We start from the raw sequence: 22,128 nt of genomic DNA on the forward strand, positions 1-22,128 counted from the left end.
ATATCCAAAACATTAGTAAAAACACTGTGCTTTTTTCTCTTGCCTCCAAGTAAGTAAAAGCAGTATCTATGAAGTCATTAATGTGATTTCATTCATAAATGCCTACCAGAATGCAACAAGTTAATCTAAAAATTCTTACCTTGTAATACTGCCCCATGTTGACCGTTGGAGGAGGGTACTGCCCTGTGTTTTGCTGGCTTGGCATCCTTTGTCCAGGATAGTTGGGAGACGTAAGGGGTCTTGGAGGGTTGGGAGTGGGGTACTGACCAGGCTGGTTTGGAAACTGGCTATTTGGTCCATACTGCTGGTTTCCATAATTCGGCTGTTTTGTGACAGAGATGAAATAAGACAAAGATCTGTTGTACGCAAGCAGCTTTCTTGAATGGATTATTAGCATACATTCAACAATGGAATCAAAACAAGCACAAAAAAAAACCCTTCCAGGTGAGCACTCCTCAACTTAGTGCCACTCATGCCTAAACCAAGGCCCTGGTGGCTGGAAATCAATACTCACTCAAAAACATCAAGGTCCCACAAATAACCATGTACCTTAACGCACCCAGACTCAGCCTTGCAGTGCTGTCAAAGGGCACCGTGCTCGAAGAAACCAGAATTACAACCAGATGCAATGTTCATAAAAACTCTGTGTTTTTGCAGGTGCTACCAGCCCCCACCATGGGGCTCCTTTTCCAAATGGAGAATGGGAGCACAATGAGAAAACATAATGTAACAAAAATTAATCTCGGAATGGGCAGAGCATAGAAGCTGTGCTGTTCATGGCTGTCTGCTCGTCACAACTGCTCTGCTGGCCTTGTGCTAGGGTTTGTAGCAGCATCCTACAATTAAAGAGAAGCTATTACTAGTCATAAACAACCTTGCTAGTGCTAGCTAGTGCTGTGCTGCAGTTTTGGAATCTAAGTCATGAAAATGGAACTTTAAAGATAATAAAATGTCAATTTGAAACAAATCAAGTGATTAATAAGAAGTTTCAAAAATGAAGCTTTCAAAACCCAATAAGCAAATAGCATCTACAGGATGTGCAGAATGCCAGACCAGCAAGCTTGTAACATTTAGGGCACTATTCAGTACTGACTTCTTGGTAACATGATCAGATTCACATACAATGAAAAACCTACTTCTGAAGCAGCCAAAAGGGATTTACAGTCTTCCTTAAAATATGAAATCCGAAGATAAAAATTATCTGAACAAGCCACATTCTGTGTTTTCTTAACTGAATTGTAGAGCAAGTAGCTATATTTACAGTGTGAAAAGCTTTCCCAGAGAAGCAACTCCTACAAAAAATGTTTCACTAATTTTATTACTGATTATTTTTTTTTTAATTTTAAAAAAATATCTTTCCTTCAAAAAATAATAGTTTGCAGATCAGGAAAGAAATGTAGCTCAACAATATATGTTTATTTTCTGCATGTCATGGTACTCTTTTCTGGGTGTTTCCTATAAACTCTTACTACCATTATTATAGTCAGGGCAATATCATAATATTCAAAGCTCTACACCTGGAGTTATAGCTGCTGTTGTCTCAGTTTAATACAGAATTTCACCAGGAAGTTCTCTCTGAAGCTAGTAACCGGCAGTTAGATTTGTAAAGACAGTTAGGCACATACAGATGCTGAGAGAGAGCTGGTGGAGTTCTCAAAAGCTTCTGCTGCCCGATTCACACCAATTGGAATAGTAACACGCACTGGTACTTTTTAAAATCCAAAAGCTCATCTGTCTACATCTTTTGTTGTCTAAATTTCTTTAAGATTTTGACCCAAGTGTTTTGCCCAAGGTCATAATACAAGTCCATGGCAATGTAATTTTGTCTACAAAGCCACTCAGACCTCATATAACAGCATGGGAACTCAGACAGAAATACCACACTGCAAATAAACTTATATTAGATAAATGCTGTCACAGAGGGACTGGAGTTCAACATGATTTATATTCATCTCAGTGCCTATGAAAACCAAGCCTCAAGAAGTTTGGAAAGCAATTGGTCTTCAAAATAAATGTTATTACTATTGGTATTTATACAATATATGCCCTGTATTTCTTTAGAACAATAAAACCATCCAAGAAAATGCAGATCACGTATGTACTGGCCTCAAATGAAGTATTTCACCTTCAACATCTCTTTTAAGTTGTCACGTTAAATAAATCCACTCCTGTGAAGGAAGTCTACTTAAGGTCTATGAATTCACCATCTAGCATGAGAATCTTAAAGTGACAGTGAGGGCTCAGCTGGTTTTGGGACTTTCTTGGTTTTGACGACTGTCATCTTGACTAACATAGCAAGGGCCAACCAGAACACTTTAGAAGCTCACAAGGAAGAGCTGCTGCCACTCCTAATTTCACGGCAGCATTGCAATCAAGGCTGGAAAAAGATGTACATATGTCACAGGGATGCACGCCACGCATTACCCAGCATGTTGCAACCTTCAGTCAAAATAATCAAGTAGGCAAAATATACTTTATTTTATTACCTCTCCTGGGTATGGTCTCTTTATGCCCTGTATAGGCAAAGACTGGGGGCGTGGGCCTGGGTAGGCTTGCTGAGGCATCCTCTGCCCATGGGTACTGAAGGGACTCATTCCAGGAGGCCGAGGCTGGTTCATGCCCATGGGTGGCCCACTCATGCTGGAAGGCGTCATTCCTGCTCCCATGCTTGCTGGGTTCATGTTGCCAGGCATAGAAGCAGGGCCACGAGGACCAGGCTGGTTCATAAACTGGTTGTTGTAAGCCTGAGTTGGACCCATCTGGAAAGAGGAACAAACCTTCAACGGAAGAAGAAAAAAAAAAAAAGAATAAAATGCGACATGCATTTAAAATGGGAGGAGGGAGCTGAACATGCTTTTGAGGCAGGGAAGACGGGGAGGATTTATGTCGCATTTTCCTTTCAATGGTCTCCAACATTTGATGGGGTGATGTTACTTATAATAAAAGTCAACTGGAATTGTAGAACACATAAGAGAGAAAGACATTAAGTCTAAGGTAAGCAATTAAATCATTTACATTGGCTAATCTACTACTGTAAGGTAACAAGTTAGGAAGTTGGCTGTGTAAGTACAGCACAACACTACTAAACCGCTGTGCTTCTTTACGTTACATGGCATATGGGCCCATATACTTTAAAACTCAGAGACGTAAAACAGCTAAGGAGGAAAAAACCTGAATTGATCAAACCCTTGTTTATTTTAGGAAAAAAATTATCTCATGACATGCTGGAGGCTACGGATCACCAGAAATGCACGTCTCATATAGCTGTTCTCATAGAGAACGTTATTAAAAGGCAAATCTCTTTCCTACTGTTGTTTCCTTGTTTGAAGGAAAAAACCCAACCAACCAACTGTAGTTGGCAAAATAAACAATTACCCAAGCGGTACAAAACCTATTCCAAGATTCTGGAACATTTCACCAGGTACTCAAATTTAGAGGTTCACAGAGCTGGCAAAGGCAGCAGTAATATATCATGTCAGATGCAGCTGTAACTTTGGGTAATCTTGCAGGTTTTCTTAAGGGGCTATCTCCAAACTACAAAACACAGTTAGGCAAGATTTATTGGGAAAAACACAGGAGACCGACTCATACCTCCATACATACATTCCAGCAGTTTCTCATAAGCATTTATAACCATGCTCATCTCATGCACAAAAGAAAAATAGAGTAGGCACCCTAACAAACAAGGGAGTAAGAAGGACAGCCCAATTCCCTGTAACAGTCCACATCAGGCAGGTACAAAGACGTAAGGGTTGCTCTCTTACCGGTCCATACTGGTTCATGTCCTTATTCTGTGTTTCCTGAAGGGCTGCTACAGTGGCTGTAGCTGTAGCTGTAGCTGTAGCAGCTGCAGCTGCAACTGCAGCAGCAGCGGCAGCTGCAGCTGGCTGGGTAAAATCAGCTGGCGGCCTCGTGTGTGGGGGGATCCCCATTCCTGCAGGGGTATTTGGGCCTCCGGGATAACTGAAAGGGAAGGAAAGAAAGAAAGAAAGAAAGAGAGAATTAAAATGTGCCTGGTGGATTTTGGTTGGAACATTGGTGTGATCCTCATCTGGAGCTGTTCCAAAACCACGCATTAATGCCTAATGAAAGCCAGCAGGACAGGGAACTGGGTGTGTACATGAGCTACAAGTGTTGCTCAGCTGCAACTGTCACAGGACTGCCACCGGGACTGCCAGGTACCCCCAGCAGTTCTTCTGGGGGCAGCGAGCTGCTTTGCAGCTCTGTAGTGTACTGCAAAGCCGAACTGAAATCCTGAAAGTTAATGCATGCTCCATTTCCCCATAGCGTAGGGGCAGACTGCACAGCAGCACGAACAGAGAGCCTCCTCCACTACAGCGCGGCCAGCTGCCTCAGTGGCGAGTTATGCAAAGCGTTCCCGATGTAAAAGCATTCCTCCCTGAACCTTTGCAGAAAGGCCAGGAGAGACCCAACGCAATCAGCTCTGCTGGATCCCACACAAGGTATTTTTGCAGTTCCTACCCAGCTCTCCTGTTGATCTTAAGACAAATTAAGCTAAACCATGCCTTTCCCACTCCAAGACAAGAACTATCCTTAGAATATGGGCCAGTATACTGTGCCCGTTTTAAAGATGTTAATACAAAGCTGAAGAAACTTTCTGACTCGCTCAAGGTCACCCAGCAGATCAGAGATGAAAGAAGAGATAAGTTCCCCGAGTCCCAGGCTTACATTCACACTAGACTGGCTATGCTAACAACCTTTTCAGCAGGCTTTGCAGAGGGACCCTTCAATAGCGGTTTCAGTTAAGTGCACTTACCACCTTTGTTTACCAAGCACAGACACAGAAAGGCAAAACGTAACAAAACCCAGGCTGTTAGTTTTGGCTTATTTCACTAATGTGCCATTTACTTCCCCAAAATAAATACACAGCTTGCCCATCTCGCTACAACAAACATCTCCACCCCCAACTCTTTTCAAATTCCTGCTGTGGAGTAAGTCTTTGGGCAGAAATATCCCACTGCATAGGAAGCTACTTTGCCTAAATACTCAAGTTTATTCCTCCATATGCACGTAGAAATTATACCATCAATACCTTTCACATCCTGGCCTTATTAAATGTTAATCATTCCTAAGCCTGTGGTCTGTTTAACAATCTCTCTTAATTAAAGCTTTATTTTGGGGGTTTATTAGAGCTAATTGATTGACCTAAGCCATTTCCATTTACTGCGATGAATTTCATTGCAGTTTGGGTAGCTGATTTCAGAAGCTGTAAAAGCAGTACACACTTCAGTTAACCAGCACAGGCCAGCTACGGAGACCTTACGTAATTAAAATAAGCCCGTGACACTTCTGCCAGGTCACTAAAACAAGCTTCATCAACTATATACATCCATTCTCCACCTCACACAAGAAGTCTTACCTGCCACCAAAACCTCCGCTTCCAGGATAATTGGGTCGCCCATACATGCCCTGCTGTATGTAGGGCTGAGTGGAGCCTGCCTTGGCGGAGAATTGTTGCTGCTGCCCAGCAAACTGAGGGGAATTGATTCCAGGGTTGCTGGTAGTCATCCCAGAAGCCATGGGATTTCCTGCTGGGTTCATAGGGTTGTTGGCATTTGCCATTGGATTTCCCAGCACCTGTGAGGAGAAACATGAGAGTAAGGGGTTGCACCTTGAACTACCTCAAGCAAATTAAGCTGATTTGCTGCAATCAATAAATTAAAATATCACCACCCTGTACTGTGAGCTCTAATGAGCATACACCTTGTTGATGTCTCCAAGAGTTCCTGATCTCTAATTATCCTTCACAGGAGATTTTTAACTAGATGGAACCCAAACTAACACACTTACGAAAAAAGTTATGATAAAGACCTAGTGGAATCATACTCTGTAGGTGACTAATTCATCCAATTAAGAGAAAGTACAAGCTTTTCCTTTTTTTTTCATGTAGGACTTTGAAAAAATTTTTAAAAAAATGAATTTGCAAATATGTGGTCCCACTGGTACACTGCAAAGGCTACTACAGATGCAAAAACTGTGAAATAAATTTCAGTGGCTTAACCGTGTTCTTGAATCTAACTCTCTCGCAAGCGTATAGAAGTCTGTCAGTTGTTTTTATTGCTTCTTAGAAAAAGAGAGTCCTCTGTTCTGTTTTTAAAAGGACTCTGTTTGCTTGTTTAAAGCATATTTTTTTTCCATTGAACCAAAATTGCTATGATTTCCATTGAGATGTTCATGGATCGCTTGCATGGAAATCTGTCTCCTACTTGGGAAGAAACTCAGTGGTCATGATCCCTACAGACGACCAAGTCATCAGCTCTGGGAATCTGTGAGAGGGAACTGGTGAGCCTGGCTCATTCCTTTCCCGCGGGGAGCATGAAGCCTTCAGAAAACCCTGTCACTCATTTCCATCTGCTCTGAAGAGCTACGGCCAAGCTTCAGGTTCCAGAGTTTCACCCTTCCTTTGCAGTGATTCTGAAGAAGCATTTTCTTCTTTTTACTGAAGTACTTTTTTCTTTCATTGCACATTCCCCTGAAGTACCATGAAGAGTTCAAGTTCTCCTGACAGAATAAAACTCTGAGTCTTCCCACCCAGCCCTTTTGCCTTTGTTAGCGTGAAAGATTTCCACAAGTAACTGTGTTTCCATTTTCTAGCCAATGTATAGATCGATGTGTTTACTCAGGTGTTCCTCTCCCAGGTGGGGTATCTTTTCCTTTAAGGTGTTAAAAAGAAATCAACAATAATAAATGATGTTGCAGAGCCTGTAACTGTTTCCTCTCTGTTTTTTGAAGAAAGATTTTGCCACAAGCAATGCTTACATAACTGCCATGTGAGTGATTTGGCCCCTGAATAATTTTATTTTTCAAATGGCTCAATCCAGAAAAAAAATGTTGATTTTCTGACCAAAATGAGTAAGAAAAAAAAACCCACAGAAAATTTTGAATGGGATCTAATGTCACTTGATTTGAAAAAGGTAGAAAAGACAGGTTAGATTTATGTACCATTTGCACTCACTATAGATGGTGATGTGTTTGGAGCACTTCACCTACGGTGTAAGAAAAGGCCAGTCTGTCTGAGAGCTTGATTTGTGCCACATCCCGTGGAGAGCACACTATCACAAATAATTGGCATCTCCTTCTTTAAGGCTGCTTCTTTTTGTATAGCGTAATTCAATATACATTGCAGAGGGAAAAAAAGAGCTAACAGCAGAAAGAACCAAATGAAAATCCATTAAGTATGGTGATCACCTGGAAGCCAGGATCTCACGCTTTTCCTCCAATGCATATTGAAATATTTTTTGCAAAGTAAGACTGTGCAAGGAGCACAGCCTATAGCTGGTAGTTAGCACCTCAGCGCGGGGATAGACTTGGCACTGGATTTCACCAGCCCACAAGTATGACACAATCCCAGGTAAAATCAACAATAATTGTCATTTGGTGAATCTAGCTAGCATCTTTATTTTTAATGAAAACAACTCTCAAATTCAATCTGAAATTCCCAAGACGTTTGGGATTACCCCAGAATCAAGCTTGCAGTGTTGAAACCACATAGTGAAAAAATACACGCTAAACCCAAGCCCGACATCTGCATGCAGCTGAAGGAGTAACTGACTCAAGCTCTTAGACACCTCCTTTCCGATGCCACTGAAGAGGACATGACTGGGAAAAAAAATGCACCAGGTACGACCCAGAGAACACAGACACTGTTACCGATCCCGAGAGGATTTTCCAAAAAGTTTTTGATTTTGCAAACATTTGTGAAAACCCGTATCAAGAGGGGGGAGAGAGGATAAAACCCAGCTTACCTGGCTTTGAGAGGTGTTAGTCACACCCCATACTGTGGTGACCACTGATAAAGAGCCTGGAGGCTGGTTGGTATTTTGCTGCCAGGGAACAGAATCGTAAGGGAAAGACCCATCACTGCAAAAACAAATGTTTACGAGGGTGAGATTTTGGAAGTTTAAACAGTGGCAAGTTGCTGGTAGGGACAAAGGGATTAACACCTGACAGTACCTTAACTCTCCACTCCTCCTGCTATTAGGCTAGTTCTCTCAGAGCCATAGTTTCTTTAATAGCAAGGTGATCATATCAAAACCATACAGAATTAACGAATTTCTTAACTACATTGAAGCGCAAGGCTTTTACCATAAAGGTCTGTTACCAGGGAAAGTAAAAATAAACTCAGGGGCAGAGTTTCAAACAAGGACACTGAGCAAGTTGCTCAGAAGCACTTATTTTTCGCAATCCATCTCAAGCTCTTCAACAGCCGCTGCTTCAGCTGCCTTGTATCAATTCAATTAGATTTAGAGACCAGACTGCAGCTCCACTGTCTGCACCGGGTCCCCAAATGGCCAGAAAAGCCTTTAAAGGAATAGCAGTTCAACATGATTTTCAAAAGTAAATTGAAATTCAGATAGTGTTCTACACGATGGATAAGCTGCATGCCAAAAACAGTATTAGCTGATCAGCATTCTAGAAAATCAACTGCAGATATACAACACATCTTTGAGATAAATATGTGGATGAAAGGATCGGGTTTTTCCATTAGCTTTGTCCACAGACACAAGCAAACATTTCTTACAGTTCTTTTCATACGAAAGCATCGGTGGCTTCAAAATGAACACAGGATAGGTACATATCTAGTGTAATTAATGAAATACATTAAATCCAGTGAAAGTACTATTAATCCCATAACTGTAAAATATATTCCACTTGAAATCTGCTTGTTCTCATACTATTAACTTGCAAATTAGTTTTCCATTTCCATATATGTACTTACTTACACATACTTCCTCATCTAGATATATATATACCATCTAATACACACACGTATTGCTGTCTCATTTCAAACACCACTGACTTGTATTTTATGTCAAGAACAGGATTTTCACCTTGACTACCAGCTATCACTGGAATTCTGCACAGGGCTACCTTGCCTAAAGAATCCATACAGGTTCCATGAGGGCTTTCTTTATCCATGTTCTACAAAGCCTGCACCATGAAGTGCCACACAATTAACCCCTACAAGGCACGCTGAGACAACCAACCTGCTGAAGTGCTAAAAAGGGCTCTTCTCAGAGCTGGCTCTCCCATGCCCCCAGATAATGCCCCGGGCTTGGACCACTTCTTCTTTTTGTGCTATGAGCCAAACTCAAGGACCACCTATGTGTTCATTCCTTAGCCTGTTCATAACACACAGTGAAATCATTTAAGAACAGGAATTGCACTGCACAAAGTGCACACGCATGAGATAAAAACTGCCTGTGTCCCAAGTAACAAATAACCTAATGTGAGCAACAGCCAGTGTCCAAGGTAAAATGAAACAGTGAGTACGTTTTACAAAAAACTAAGTCATTTCAAACGAATTACACAAGGCTGTGCCAGCACAACAGCACTGTATTAGAACATAACTGTGAATTTGAACTGATCTATTTGTTTCAAAATACCCCAACTGAATTAAGCAATAGAATCACATACACAAAAAAATTAATTAAATTACGGAAAGACTAATTTCCCCTAACAAATAATTAAGAGAAAATTAATGGAAAATAGTAATTCTCTGTAAGATGCTTGACATGTAATGTCTATGTCGACAGTATCCATATAAAACAATGTGTTAATAACGGCATATTTAACCGTGCAATCAGTAAGTCCTCCTAGCCCATTTTTCTTTAACATATTTTCTCTTAGAAGGCTGAAAACCTTGCCCCTCTCATTCAGAGGCTCAGACAATGGCTTCAGTGACTAATATTTGCAAGTGACGCAACGCTTCGGCAAGTCCCCTCCACCAGCATGCAGACAAACGATGACTAACCCAGAATTTGCGACTGCTATTAAGCCTTCCTCTTTCTTCCCGCTCTGAATGATGCCTCCTACTTTACTTCCTTCTCTGACTGTTTTTGATGATGTCTGCTCTGTGATTTGTTTGGATATTTATGGCACATATGGGTGTTTGCATACTTCAATGACTACAAAGAAGCTCTCTCCATGACACAAGCAGCGAAAGGACTCACCGCAGCCATTCCTCACTATTCCCCGCTGATGTGTTGTGGACAGGTAATAAAACCTGAGGGACAAGGCAAATACTCTGCAAGTGTATGAGTAAATAAGATGGGTAGTGATAGGCAGAAATCAAACCACAGAGTCACTGAAGGTTCTTCTAATGCAAATATGCTGTACGATTTGTACACACGCTCAAAACTTTTGAGCTAGCAATGCCTTAGCCTACTGTTATGAAGTTATAACTAATTCTTCACTTTCTCTGCCTCCAAAGCATGGTTCTCTTAGCTGTTCCTCTCCTTTGCAGTACACAGAAGAGATTTCAGGTGTTACTTGTCCATACTTTCCAATGGCAGAGTCAGAAGATTTGTTCAGTGGAAGGTTGCACTGGGTTCTCAAAGGTTATTTAATCATTTAATCTAATTACAAAGCAGAGTATATCACTCCATTTTTACTGTATTATTTAAAAATGGGTGACACCTCAAGAAACCATTACTGTTGACATACAATGAAAGCTTTCAATACAGGACCCAGCATAACACCTGAAAGCCAGAAAAACAGCAGGTACAGATTTGTTGAGAAATTTGTTGTGCACACTGAACCAGATGGCTACCACATCACCCAACACAGGACTCAGCTTTAAATTGCAGACTACGTTCATATCAGAAATTACAGCGACATCTAAATACTGGCGTGCCTTGCAGAACATCAACATACCCCTTAATATACACCTACTGCGCCAGACCTCACTTCACTCAAATGTCACTGTAGTTACCCCAATAAGAAATACGCAGCATCCTCGGGGTTTGTGTTCTCCAGCACGATACGCTGGCCCATCACCAATTACACGCATGTTGGAGTATGACTTTTGCCATACTGGATACAATAACCACCCTTCCTCCATGGCATGAAGGCTTCTTTAGTTTCAAACAGTAGGAGATGCTGGAACATGTGCCGCTCAACTACAGGATTATTTATCCCTCCACTTCGCTCTTTCAACTTGCATTTCTGTCCTTAGACAACCCAAAGGAATACTCCTACCATCAAAGGAAAATCCATGTAAGTACCGTAATGAAACGTGACCAATCCAATTCTCATTTGCAAAAGAGCAGTGGCTTTCCGCTGTTACTATACAGAGCTGCGAATTATCCCAAAATCCCTTTCTTTAAACTTGAAAATGGCAGCCAATCGAGAAAGAACCTTCCACCTCTCCAGCCACAGCAAATGCTGCCCATGACATTGTTCCTGTTCAACGGTACAAGGGTAATTAAGTCTCTCACTACACCCTGGAGGGCAGTGAGTCAGTTTGGGCTCAGCTGGAGTCCACTAAAAGTGTATTGACTAAATTTATAATAGTGTTAATGAACCTATACATACTACTGGCCAGCATTAAAGGCCAAACAGCAGAGGAAGCCATAGAGCAAAGAAGAGATGGAGGGAAATTACTTCTCAAACTATGATGTAGTGAAACTGCAATCAAGCAATAATGAGGAAGGATTTCTTAGCTGCTGGCAAATGTACTGAAACCACCAGTAATACAACACTCATGCCAGAGAGGTACATCAGTACTTAGGTCTACACAGCTTTTCTTAATCCCAGTACTAGGAAAACAGAACCAGTCAGATATCCAGATATCCGGCCTCTTTGGAATAGTTACAGGCTTCATGTCAGATGCAGACAGTTAGTTCTAATAAAAGTTGCTTAATAAAAAGCGACATCCATATAGTAAATTAATACTAGCGAATCACTGTAATTTATCCATGGATTGTGGCATTATTTGAACATGCTGTATTTTAAATATGTTTATGTTGTCATTAATGCAATTGTGTGTGTATCTGATACTCTATTTACATGCCTTCATCGATTGAGGAAGGAGAGATTCACATGGTTTAGTGAAGCACACATCCTCCTAGAGCAGTGGTACTTTATGTGTGGTGGAGTAGGATAAATACTGGAATTACGCCTTCCCGGTGATTTTCCACAACCCTTCTTGAGAAAGCCAGGTGTCTAAACCACTACCTTTAGAAAACATCCATCTCCATTTTAAACGCTGAAAATCTATCAACTACTACCGAAAAGCACCAGATGTTAGCTTTCCCCCAAAAAAACCTTTCACTGCAAGCCTGGGCATCAAGCTTCTCACAACTGGGCTTTCAGCGGCTAGCTTCTGTTGCTAGCCCTCAAGCCAGCTTTACAGTTTTACAGGGGTCTTTAACGTTTCTGAAGCAGTCATGCCACCTGACTGGTAGCTGGCACACCGAGTCCACAGAGGCCTTTAAATCTACTGACTCTATCAAACTTCTTCAGCCGACACCAAGATGTGCAGGTAACTGCCAGCGTAACACTGACTGTCATTTCTCCCCTGTCTTCTTTTGTCACTCATGGACACCCAGAGAGGAGAGCATCTGATGACAAGGAGAGGTGTCAGAGATCTGCCCAGGCCAAACACTCTGCAGTTACACAGGGTCACAAATCAGAACGGTCCAAATACAGCCCAAACCCGAGGTCCCTGACCTGCTCTTGCTCGCTGGCAGCTCTGTGCCTGCACCTTGCTCTGCCTCTGCAGCTGCCTCCCGGCGCCTGTACTCAGGGTGCCCAGCACCCCGCGGCTGTATTCTTGGTTGGAGCCTCTAGGTGACACTACTTTAATACAAACTAAACCACAACAATTCCCAAACAAGGCTCCCTGCTCCAGCCTCACCCCTCTTTCGCCCCTAAAACCTCACCTGCCTGCAGGGGAGAAATGTCACAAACCCCATGACCAGAGCAGGAAACAAAGCCCTGGGTGACGACAGCACCAACACGCGTGTTTCATGCCTGTACTGCCCCACAAGTCAGGCAGCTTAGCTTCCCTCGGTCAGGTTTAGGTTTTGTTTTATTTATTTTCTCGAATGAACACCACTCACATAGCTTTAATTATTAATACGGACTCAGTTAGCAATCCTTGATGAGGGCACCAACATAAACTTATTTTAAGCACGCTTTTATTTCAGAAAAGGATCGTTCTGCATGGTGCAGTGCAAATACTGAATTTGAACCGCTTTACTGGTGTTTTCATGTTATGGAACAGGCGGGAATTTCACCACATTTTTATAATTTTCTTATCAGTACAAACAAAACCTTTTTTTAAAAGCAAAATCACAAACCACATGGAACACTGTTAGCCCTTTCCTGTAACACTAAAATGCTCCAGGAAGGACTTCACCTTATTTTTCCCCAATTCAATAAACTAGGAATCCTTGACAATCTACTCATAAAGAACAGATCAAATGGTTTTCTATATTTTTTTTAAAATAAATTTCTAGTAAAATTTCCACTGAAAATATCCTTGGCCTTGACTACTAATTTGAAAAAAAACAATGTGACACCTGAAAGCCAAAATCTGTTTCCACTTACTGGCAATCAGTAAAATTTCAGAGACATGCTTTTGTTTTCTTCTTTAAAACCCCAGACATTTAGAAGGAAAGAAGTGACTTCTCATTTGTCATTGAGATTTTTTTTCAGGGGAACAAAACTGGTGCCTCACCAGCTGAGACACATGCACCATCTTCATAAGTCTAAAGGGCTTGGCCAAAGTGTTTCAACTTAAAACACTTAAAATTAGGTTTTAGTCTTGTTAACAGATATTAAAAACACACTACTACTAAAAAATTTGCATAACACAAAATTTAACCAAGCTATCCCTTGACTTTTTGTGCTGTGTTTTCCATAGACAGTGCTCTACACAATCCATCCTCAGCTCACGTGGAGAAACATGGCAGAGCAGGGAGCCAGCCATGCAGAAAGGACACGAAGACCGCTTACAGTCAGCAAGGCAATACAAAGACATATTGTAAAGAAAATAAAAGTTATCTACCTCTGTACATCCCACACCGCCATGAAGCAAACTAAAAGCCAATGTTGTGTAAGGTGTTTACATTAAAGATGAGGAAAAAAAGAACGTCATGTAGCAAGTTTGTATACTAGTACCGGCTCTAGATGGCTAGCAGGAATTTACTTTTGACTGATACCGCTGGGAAGACGCACACCTTCCTCGAATGCATTCCTCTACTTAGTATTATTAGTTGAAGAATTTTAAATTGTACTGGCGTACACTAAGGCTCCATCATGTTTTTCACTAAACAAACACGTAACACAGAGCCCCATCCAAATCACTAGGTGTTTTTACGTAACCCAAAAGTGAAAAAAGCCAGTTTGGAAGCATTCTGCAAGACTTTATTTCCCTCTACTTCGTAATGGCATGATGCCAGATATTCAGAGCTTACAGGAAAAATATACCACTCCAAAAATTATCCCCCTACAATCTCCCAAGTCTGTTGTTTCCCTCCGCTCTTTCCAACTGGATGAATACATTCTCCAACCCTTTGGAAAGCTCTGATTCTCCCAAATCCAAATGCACAGAAGATCCATACCTGGTCCTTCCCTACCAAGAAAGAATTACCTCAGGTGTTGTTTCAGAACTGGATGTTGCCTGCACCAGGCTATGAGCGATGTTATCTGAAGAGGAAGACTGAAAGCAGTCAGAAATTTCCTAACTCACTGTAAAAAGAAAGGCGACTCTTTTCTGGGAAACCGTTGGAAAACACAGAAGCATTCTGACCCCGTTCTAGGTGAGCAGATGCAGGTGAAGCCATCAAAAGGTGAAAGCAGCAAACCATTTATCAGCTCGGTGGCTTGGACGGCACCTGCAGCTAGCAGGTGGCTATCACCCCCTGCCTCTGCTCTTTTAAATATCACCACACGCGTTTACAATAACCATTCATGCAGCCACACACATACGAACAATCCAGCCGCTCGCGTGGAGACTGAGATGGCAAAATCGAGCCAGCAGTTCAGCAGGTAATACACAGTACCTCGGAAGCTGAAAGCCCTTAACTTTTTCTTTATAGTCCTGACAAGGCCTGTGAGGCCTGGATGACTTATGACTGCACAAGGTGGGAACGCTGCCTTCCATTTCGCATTGGGTTGCTACAGGTCAGGCTGTGACATGCTTGCTGCTGCTTCTTGGCGCCTTACTCTACACACAGGCTCATCAGTTAGAGCAATGCCTGCAAAGTACCACGCTGCCGCTCAGCAAGAGTTAGAGCATCTGAATCTAACCCCTGAAATCAGAAAAAAATCATCAGGCCAAATAATTAGATTAATTCCGAAGTTTCTGAACCTGCAGGCACCTGCACCCTCCTGCATACACACAGAGTCCTGCTACGTTATAGATTTCACATATGTCCACGCACACGTGTGTGCGTGCACGCACGCAAAGATACAGAGATAACACAACTTATTTCTGTCCATGTGGAAAAAACGATCACAGCTATGCAGGTAAGAAACAAAATGCTACTGAGCCCCGCTCCTGCCTCAGAAGCAGCAGAAGGGGCCACCATCGTCTGACATTATGGGACTACAGCATCCATCCGATCAAAGGAAAAAAGATTAAAGCATCACACCCCGTTCTATTGTCACACACGTAGACCATGCAACGCATTACTACAGCCCAGATTACAGTTACAAAATCCACCGGTAACAGCCCTGTTATTAACATGCCACCTGTTACCTTTTTCAAAATGCTGAAATTATCTTATGATCGTTTTCAGCTTGACAAATGCAGTTTAATCTTTATTGCATCTCACAGCACAGACCTGCTTCATCCATGTCTTATTTATCTCACGTGTGTCGGAATGCAACCCCAAGCCCTCAGTCCCCCCCTGCCACCAGGCATTCCTTCTGCTCTGCTTTATCAATATACCTGGGTTTCCATATCCGACTGCTCCTTTACAATAAAAAACACACCCACCCAGTATTCTACCATTGCCTGTTGCCTTGGTAATCCAAATGCCTGGGTACTCGCTGATTATCGGCGAATGAGACTCGCATTGTTCACACCGCAGCGCGTCTGCTATGTTAATGTGAGATAATGGCAGCCAGAAGACTCCTTTTGTTCCCAGCTTTGCTGTTTATTCATAGTGCCTGGAGGTCAGCGACTGCTACAACAACCGGGGAAGGCACGGCTGAAAGCGTGAGCAGATTCCACTTCTGCTTTTGCCTCTGAGACAGGGGGAAACACCAGCAGCCCCGCACAGCGAGAAGGGCACCGGGAGCTCTGCAGTCTGACTCACGCAAGGTGTAGCAGGCGGCTCGGAGGAAGATTTGATGGACTTGCACTTCCGAGATTTTAGATGAAGCTGATTTACGCTCCCCGACAACAGCGAAAAGCGCTTTCTTCGAGAGGCGCGGCGGGGAGGGCGGCGCGGGGGCTGCGCGGCACCACCGCAACTTGCTGGAAGCCAGCGGGGCTGGGGGCGCCGGGGCTGGCCGGGGAGCGGCGGGCAGGGGCAGGGCGGCCGGCAGCGCCCGGGGCCAGGGAGCCGCGGGTACCACCGGGCCGGGCCGGGCGCGCCGGGGGGCAGCCGCTGCCGAGCAGCCCCTCGCCATGCGGCAGCCGCGGCGGGGCAGAGCTGGCCACCGGCAGGGCTGGGGGAGCCGGGCTGGGCTGGGCGACCCGGGCTGGGCTGGGCTGGGCAGGGGGAGCCCGGCTGGGCTTAGGGCATCCCGTGCAGGGCTACCCCCGGGCAGGGCTCAGGGCAGCCCGGGTAAGTGACGCGGCCGGTGAGGGCCGGCTGCGCTCCGTGCCACATACGGGGCAGGGTCTGCGAGAAACGTCTCCCCGAGCCGCCTCCGACACTCTGCCTGTCAAAGTTGTTTGGAAATGCTGTTGCTGACACGGTGACACGGGCAAACAAACCATCACATCGTATCTCCCCTGACGTGGTAAGTGGGAACGGAGAGCATCAACAGACTGTGGTACCTTCCCCGCATTCTCAGCTTGGTGGAGATGACATGCAAGAAGGTGCCCCGGCTGGTGTGCTATTCCTCATTCCTGGAACAGCCCCTTCGCGGGCAGAAGCCACCGGTTCCTGCTAAAGGCACTGTCAGTGCCTAAATTCCTGTCCCCGACCCTCCGCACAGGTTGCTGATGTGCTCTCTCTGTCTATCGAGCTGGCTTTGTTGTCATCTGTAGCGAAAGCCAGTCAGGAATTTCTTAGCAAGAATTTCTAACCCGTTTAATTTTAGGGAAACCATTAGAAAAGCCCTCCATCCCTGCAAATAGTAATGACTATTTCCTTTTCTTCCCACTGTGATACCAGAGACTTGAGAACCCAAGTGTATCGGAATGGCAGGAATAAAAAAGACAAAATCGTGTATTGGGAATTCACTTCTTTTGTAATCTATTCACAGGGAAATCCTGTGGAGGCTCACATTTTCTTCTAAGTGAATGCATGACAGATACATGTAAAAAGGCATCAAGAAAAATCCTAGGTTTTAAACGAAATACACATCTCTGCTCCTGTTGCCAAATCATCCCAAAAGAACAAAAATCCTTTAAAAAGACAAGGTATTTGCCATCATTTATGCCAGTAATTGGTTTTTTTTTTTCCACTCCACCGAAAATTGGAAACGTCGCCAGACTGTAAAACTCCCTCCCTGCTTAGAAGCCATGTCACCTCCTGGCAGGCAGGCTGGAGCACGATGCTAACAGCATCAGCACCCAGCACCCAGCTCCTCACAGCGAACTCACCCTGTGCTGAACCACGGGCTGTCCCTCTGCCAGCCCTTCTGTGCCTGGAAAGGACTGCTAAACCTCACACGTGGACCTCACGCTGTGGTGGCTGGAGGGTACCGACTTAGTTCTGATGTTCCGTATTCCAAAGGTACTCAATCCGGTTAAAAGACTCCTGATGATTTTAATGAGTTTTGCATCAAAGAGCTAGGCAAAGTACAGCTTTCAGTGTCACCGCGCAGTTATGCTGACAGTCAAAATTGGTAAAAACCAGGGGTGTTGCCACAGCTGAATGATTTTTAACTCCATGCCATCAGAATGAGTTGGTTTCATTGAGAACAAGTGACAGGGAATCTTCCTAACACTGGAAGAGGAAAACCACCTAGACTCAGCACAAACCATCTGCTTTTGAGAGCATGTAAAGAGCATGATACTGTTGCGATTATCACAAACGGTAAATTGCAATCAATTAGACATTTTCAGGAACTGGATGATCAGTAAGGCCCAAACATGAGAATGACAGCTGTCTTTTCAAAGGTGTTAGTTACCTTATTTTAAAAACCAGCATAGGCAGGGCAAAGCCCAAGGTCAGATTTTGCCTTAGTCAGCAGACATACCTTAAATAACATTTGCCTAATCTGTATCAGGATTTTTTTAAAGTATCAGCTGACACTTTTTAATTAAAAAAATATAAAAAATTACAAAACAAAACCCAAAACCTTTTTATCTAGTATATACAACACTTACAGGAAAAAATTTAGAGTACATAACATTTACATGTACTTATCAGAAAAAAAATATAACAGTATGGTAGTTTGCGTTGCTACATACTGTTGTTACTGCAATGGCACTCACTTTGCCACTCTGATCAATACTGAAGAGCTCTCTTTTCATATCCATGTAAGGTGCTGTACACACAATAAAAGATGATCCTTATTCTATACCTTTTCCAAAGAACATGACAAATATATATTTGAAGAGAAGTTAAGCTGCCCATTACTGTTTTCAAAGATCAAGTCTCAGATTCTCTTGTCACCACAAGAACTGACCACAAACTCAACTCGCCTAAAATTAAATGCAGATTTTTCACATGAAAATATTATGGGTTTAATTATTAAGAGCTATTGGTTACATATTACCAGTTTTCAACTACAGAATATTAATAATTTGCTTTTAGCTTCAAACTTCTTTCAAGGTTTTCTTCTACCTCCTCCCTGTATGTGCTAAAACGTGCATCAGTGTTCTCACTTGGAGGACAAGATGGGCAAACAAGTCTTCTTGGGACAGTACTTTTGAGCAATTAGTTTTGTCTTAACAATGCTTAAAGCATCAGGGGCCTTAATACTGTTCTGAACAAATCCTGAGCATTTTTTTTTTTAAAGAAATAGCACTTCTGCAGAATTTTTGGATTCTGAACTTCTATTTTCTCCTGATTGTGGATTTTAACATTTCTTGACAGAAAGGAAGAGAAGAAAAAGGGAGGCTGCCCTTGCAACATAAGGACTACTACAGATTGCTTTACTGGGTATATTCTCTTATATTAGTATTTACCATCAGTCCCTAACTGTATTTATTTCACAACTTCACAAACAGAAAGATGAAAAGGCTTTAAAACAATCTTAGTTTTCACGAAAGAGTTTTGAATTCCTTTGCAAAGATTGTTCCTGTATGCCACAACCACATGCAGTAAGGAAGTGATCCCTGACTTCAAACTGATGTATAAAACACATGCAACATTCTTGTTTTCGTAGAAGTGTGCATAGGCTGCACCTGACCTTTCACTTCAATCATTTCTCTTATCCAAACATTTTAAATGTTTTTAATCACCATTGGTCAAAACCGCCTATGATGGCAAAACTGAAGAGGCAGCAACCTTTGCAGAAACTCTGACACTGTTTTTACTGGTACGTTATAGCCGGATCACTCCTGACTCTTAACAGACGATGTGAGAGCCAGTCCTAACCAGCCAGTGACAATCCTGACACCAGAATTGCCATTCTTTTCTAGGAGCTCCTATCACTGTTGAAAGTTCAGCTCTTTGTAAAGTTTAAATTGGAAGAAAAAAGGGACCCCTGTACAGCAAGTTTAACCAATAAAAGGTATTTATGATGACTGCCTGAACATAAAACAGTAATGACAATAAATAAAGCACCTACTGTACTATTGAATTACTACTTAATTTGATCTACTATTTAATTTTCTCAAAACCTCTGGCACTAAGTAATTTGTGATGAAAATAACTTTATCTTCATATTTTTCATCAATCTTGACTGCCCTATACAGCCATTGCTGCCCTTTGGTCACTAACTGTAACACAGCCAGCAATTAATAAAGACGACCAAAATTTGGCACAAGAAAGGACACAGTGAGAACCCAAGAACGCTCAGGACAACATACCAAACTGGAACTAACAGCTGTCTATTTTCAGGAGACGTTGACAAAGTAAGCTTTACTACATGCTGTGCAAGGAATGAGAAGCCCTGTAAGGGCTTGCATGGGTCAGATCCACCTTAAACCGAACTAGGGTACAATTCCCCTGGGACTGATGGAAACTGTACCCATTTTAACCAAGACTCAATTCGATCCACATGTAAAGGTCTACCACTTAATGCAATTAAGCATTAGCAGCAAGTTGATCAAAGCAGAACATGTATAACGACAATAATTTGCATTTACAGCACTTGGCAAAGACCTTAAATTCATCTAAAAGTAAACAATCAGCCACCTTGAGCAGGATCTGTTATTACAGACATTAAGTCCCATTGGAAACTACAACACAAAGAAGTTACATTACTCTCTGCAAGCTGGAAAGCATGAAATTTTACTCCTATGCAAAAGGGACAGCCCAAAGACTACCAGCTCTCCTTAAGTCTGCCATAAATCCCTTAAGTAGGACTTTAATTAGAAGTTATACAGGATTAAGGACGTGGATAGGCCTCATACTGGTCCTTCAGTACAGAAGTGAAGTTTACCCACATGAATCTGTAAAAAAGTTTTAAAATTAAATAAACAAAAATAGATGAATCTCATATTAAAGTTTGAGCTAACTATTACTACTCTACACATACTTAAAAAAAGATTGAGGATTTTTTTTTTTTTTTGAGAATTCACTGCTCATGCTGTTCAAAAAGCAGTGGAGTTTGCAATCCAACCAACCGCCCTACATTAAGAAGTAGTTATTTAGCTTAATTTTTCTTCTATATGCAACACTTGATCATTCTGTTAATGAAAAACTAAATTTAGAAAGAAATTAGCACATACAGGGCCTACTCTGAAAGCATTTGTTGCAGGTGTGCACATCCCTGTATGGTTTATATTCCGGTCTCTGTAAGTGCATTTGACCAACAGTATCACTATCAAAGCCCTTCTTGATCAGTCTACTTCAGGCCTCTCCCACAACTCAATTAACTTTTTAAAATAAAAGGTTGTCCCTAAAAATAGGCCAGACCTGAATTTGCTCCAGTGTATGTGCCTGCAGTTTCTTAAGTATGAATCCTCAGATCTGGATTCTTGTGATACATACTTGAGTCAGAATTTATTTTAAATCAGCTGAGCCCTGTTTAACTTTGAGACTAAGCAGCTGTGTTTCTGTAGTGTCAGGTACATCACAATTCTAGTCCCTGACTAGCGTTCTGGGTAATTCTGTTGCTAGTAAAAGCAACAGCAGAAAAAGCTCCGTGTGAAGTACTCAAGATAGCCCGACGACAGGGGAAGAGGGTTTTTTTGTCTAGTGATATTCAGTAGTTGACATACATCCTATATTCCCTCTGTTAAGCTACATAAGGTTCTTGGTTGTTCCAGTTTCGTATCTAATTCTTTCATAAAACTTGAAGTTGCTGGCTACATTAATTTCTTGTAGGAAATGCAAAGCATACTCCTTTTCTCAGTTTGTTTGAATTCACACAAAAACCTTGTGAATTACAGATAAGATACAGTGAACTTTAATACTAAGCTTTTGACCCAAATGTATTCTAATGCAAATACAAATGTTGCTTCATCAACAGCTTTATCACTAAGATTCTACTTAACGGCTCTTCATCTTTTGTTGAATTCAAACAAACAGAAAACTCAATTCTTCTTCACCCCATACTTCACTACTGCCTTACAGATGGATTAAAAAACATCCATGAAAATAAACAGTTCCAGTTGGAAAAAGAAGTTGGAGAGCCACAAGATACCTCGTCCTAATGTACCTCCTGAGAGAGTTTGAGCAGTCACGGCGATGGCTAAATTACAGATGAGACAACAGCACACACTGAAGCAGCGATGCAGGTAATCCAAACCCCAAAGAGGCTGCTGCAGCCATTACAGGTAAGAAGTTATGCCATGGAAATTACATTTCTAGAGGGCATCTCACAGGTAAACAGCAGTAAGTCAGAACTGACTCCCAGTGCCTTCCTCAGCAAAGCATTTCAAGGGCAATACTTGAGAGAAACTTATAGGGACTGTTTGATGCTGGGCAGGATGTTCTACCATTAAGCAGAATATTGGGTAATCCGGTACTGCCAGAAACGCTGGTGTTTAGGTTTAGCAGAAGAAAGTATTCATTTTTTGACATGTGACAGAGTTTCTGTGGAAAATGGCCATGAAAGAAAAGGGATGTACCTATCTAG

The 22,128-nt window shown here is 42.3% G+C and overlaps 1 protein-coding gene across 10 annotated transcripts in view; it reads right to left on the reverse strand.

The window, feature by feature from the left end:
* The window catches only part of ZMIZ1 (zinc finger MIZ-type containing 1), a 359,666-nt gene that overhangs the window by 29,902 nt on the left and 307,636 nt on the right, over positions 1 to 22,128 (reverse strand). For 8 of the 10 annotated variants that reach the window (XM_040605424.1, XM_040605426.1, XM_040605428.1 and 5 more), the window contains 5 exons: positions 7,767 to 7,881; positions 5,381 to 5,598; positions 3,765 to 3,963; positions 2,487 to 2,777; positions 140 to 322 (listed from right to left, as the gene is read on the reverse strand). In XM_040605424.1, the coding sequence (XP_040461358.1) occupies positions 140 to 322; positions 2,487 to 2,777; positions 3,765 to 3,963; positions 5,381 to 5,598; positions 7,767 to 7,881 (1,006 nt within the window). The remainder of the gene's footprint in view (positions 1 to 139; positions 323 to 2,486; positions 2,778 to 3,764; positions 3,964 to 5,380; positions 5,599 to 7,766; positions 7,882 to 22,128) is intronic. The other 2 variants (XM_040605427.1, XM_040605425.1) reach the window with 1 other exon arrangement.

The sequence above is a fragment of the Falco naumanni genome, chromosome 9, assembly GCF_017639655.2.
Source record: "Falco naumanni isolate bFalNau1 chromosome 9, bFalNau1.pat, whole genome shotgun sequence".
Classification (NCBI taxonomy): Eukaryota; Metazoa; Chordata; class Aves; order Falconiformes; family Falconidae; genus Falco; species Falco naumanni.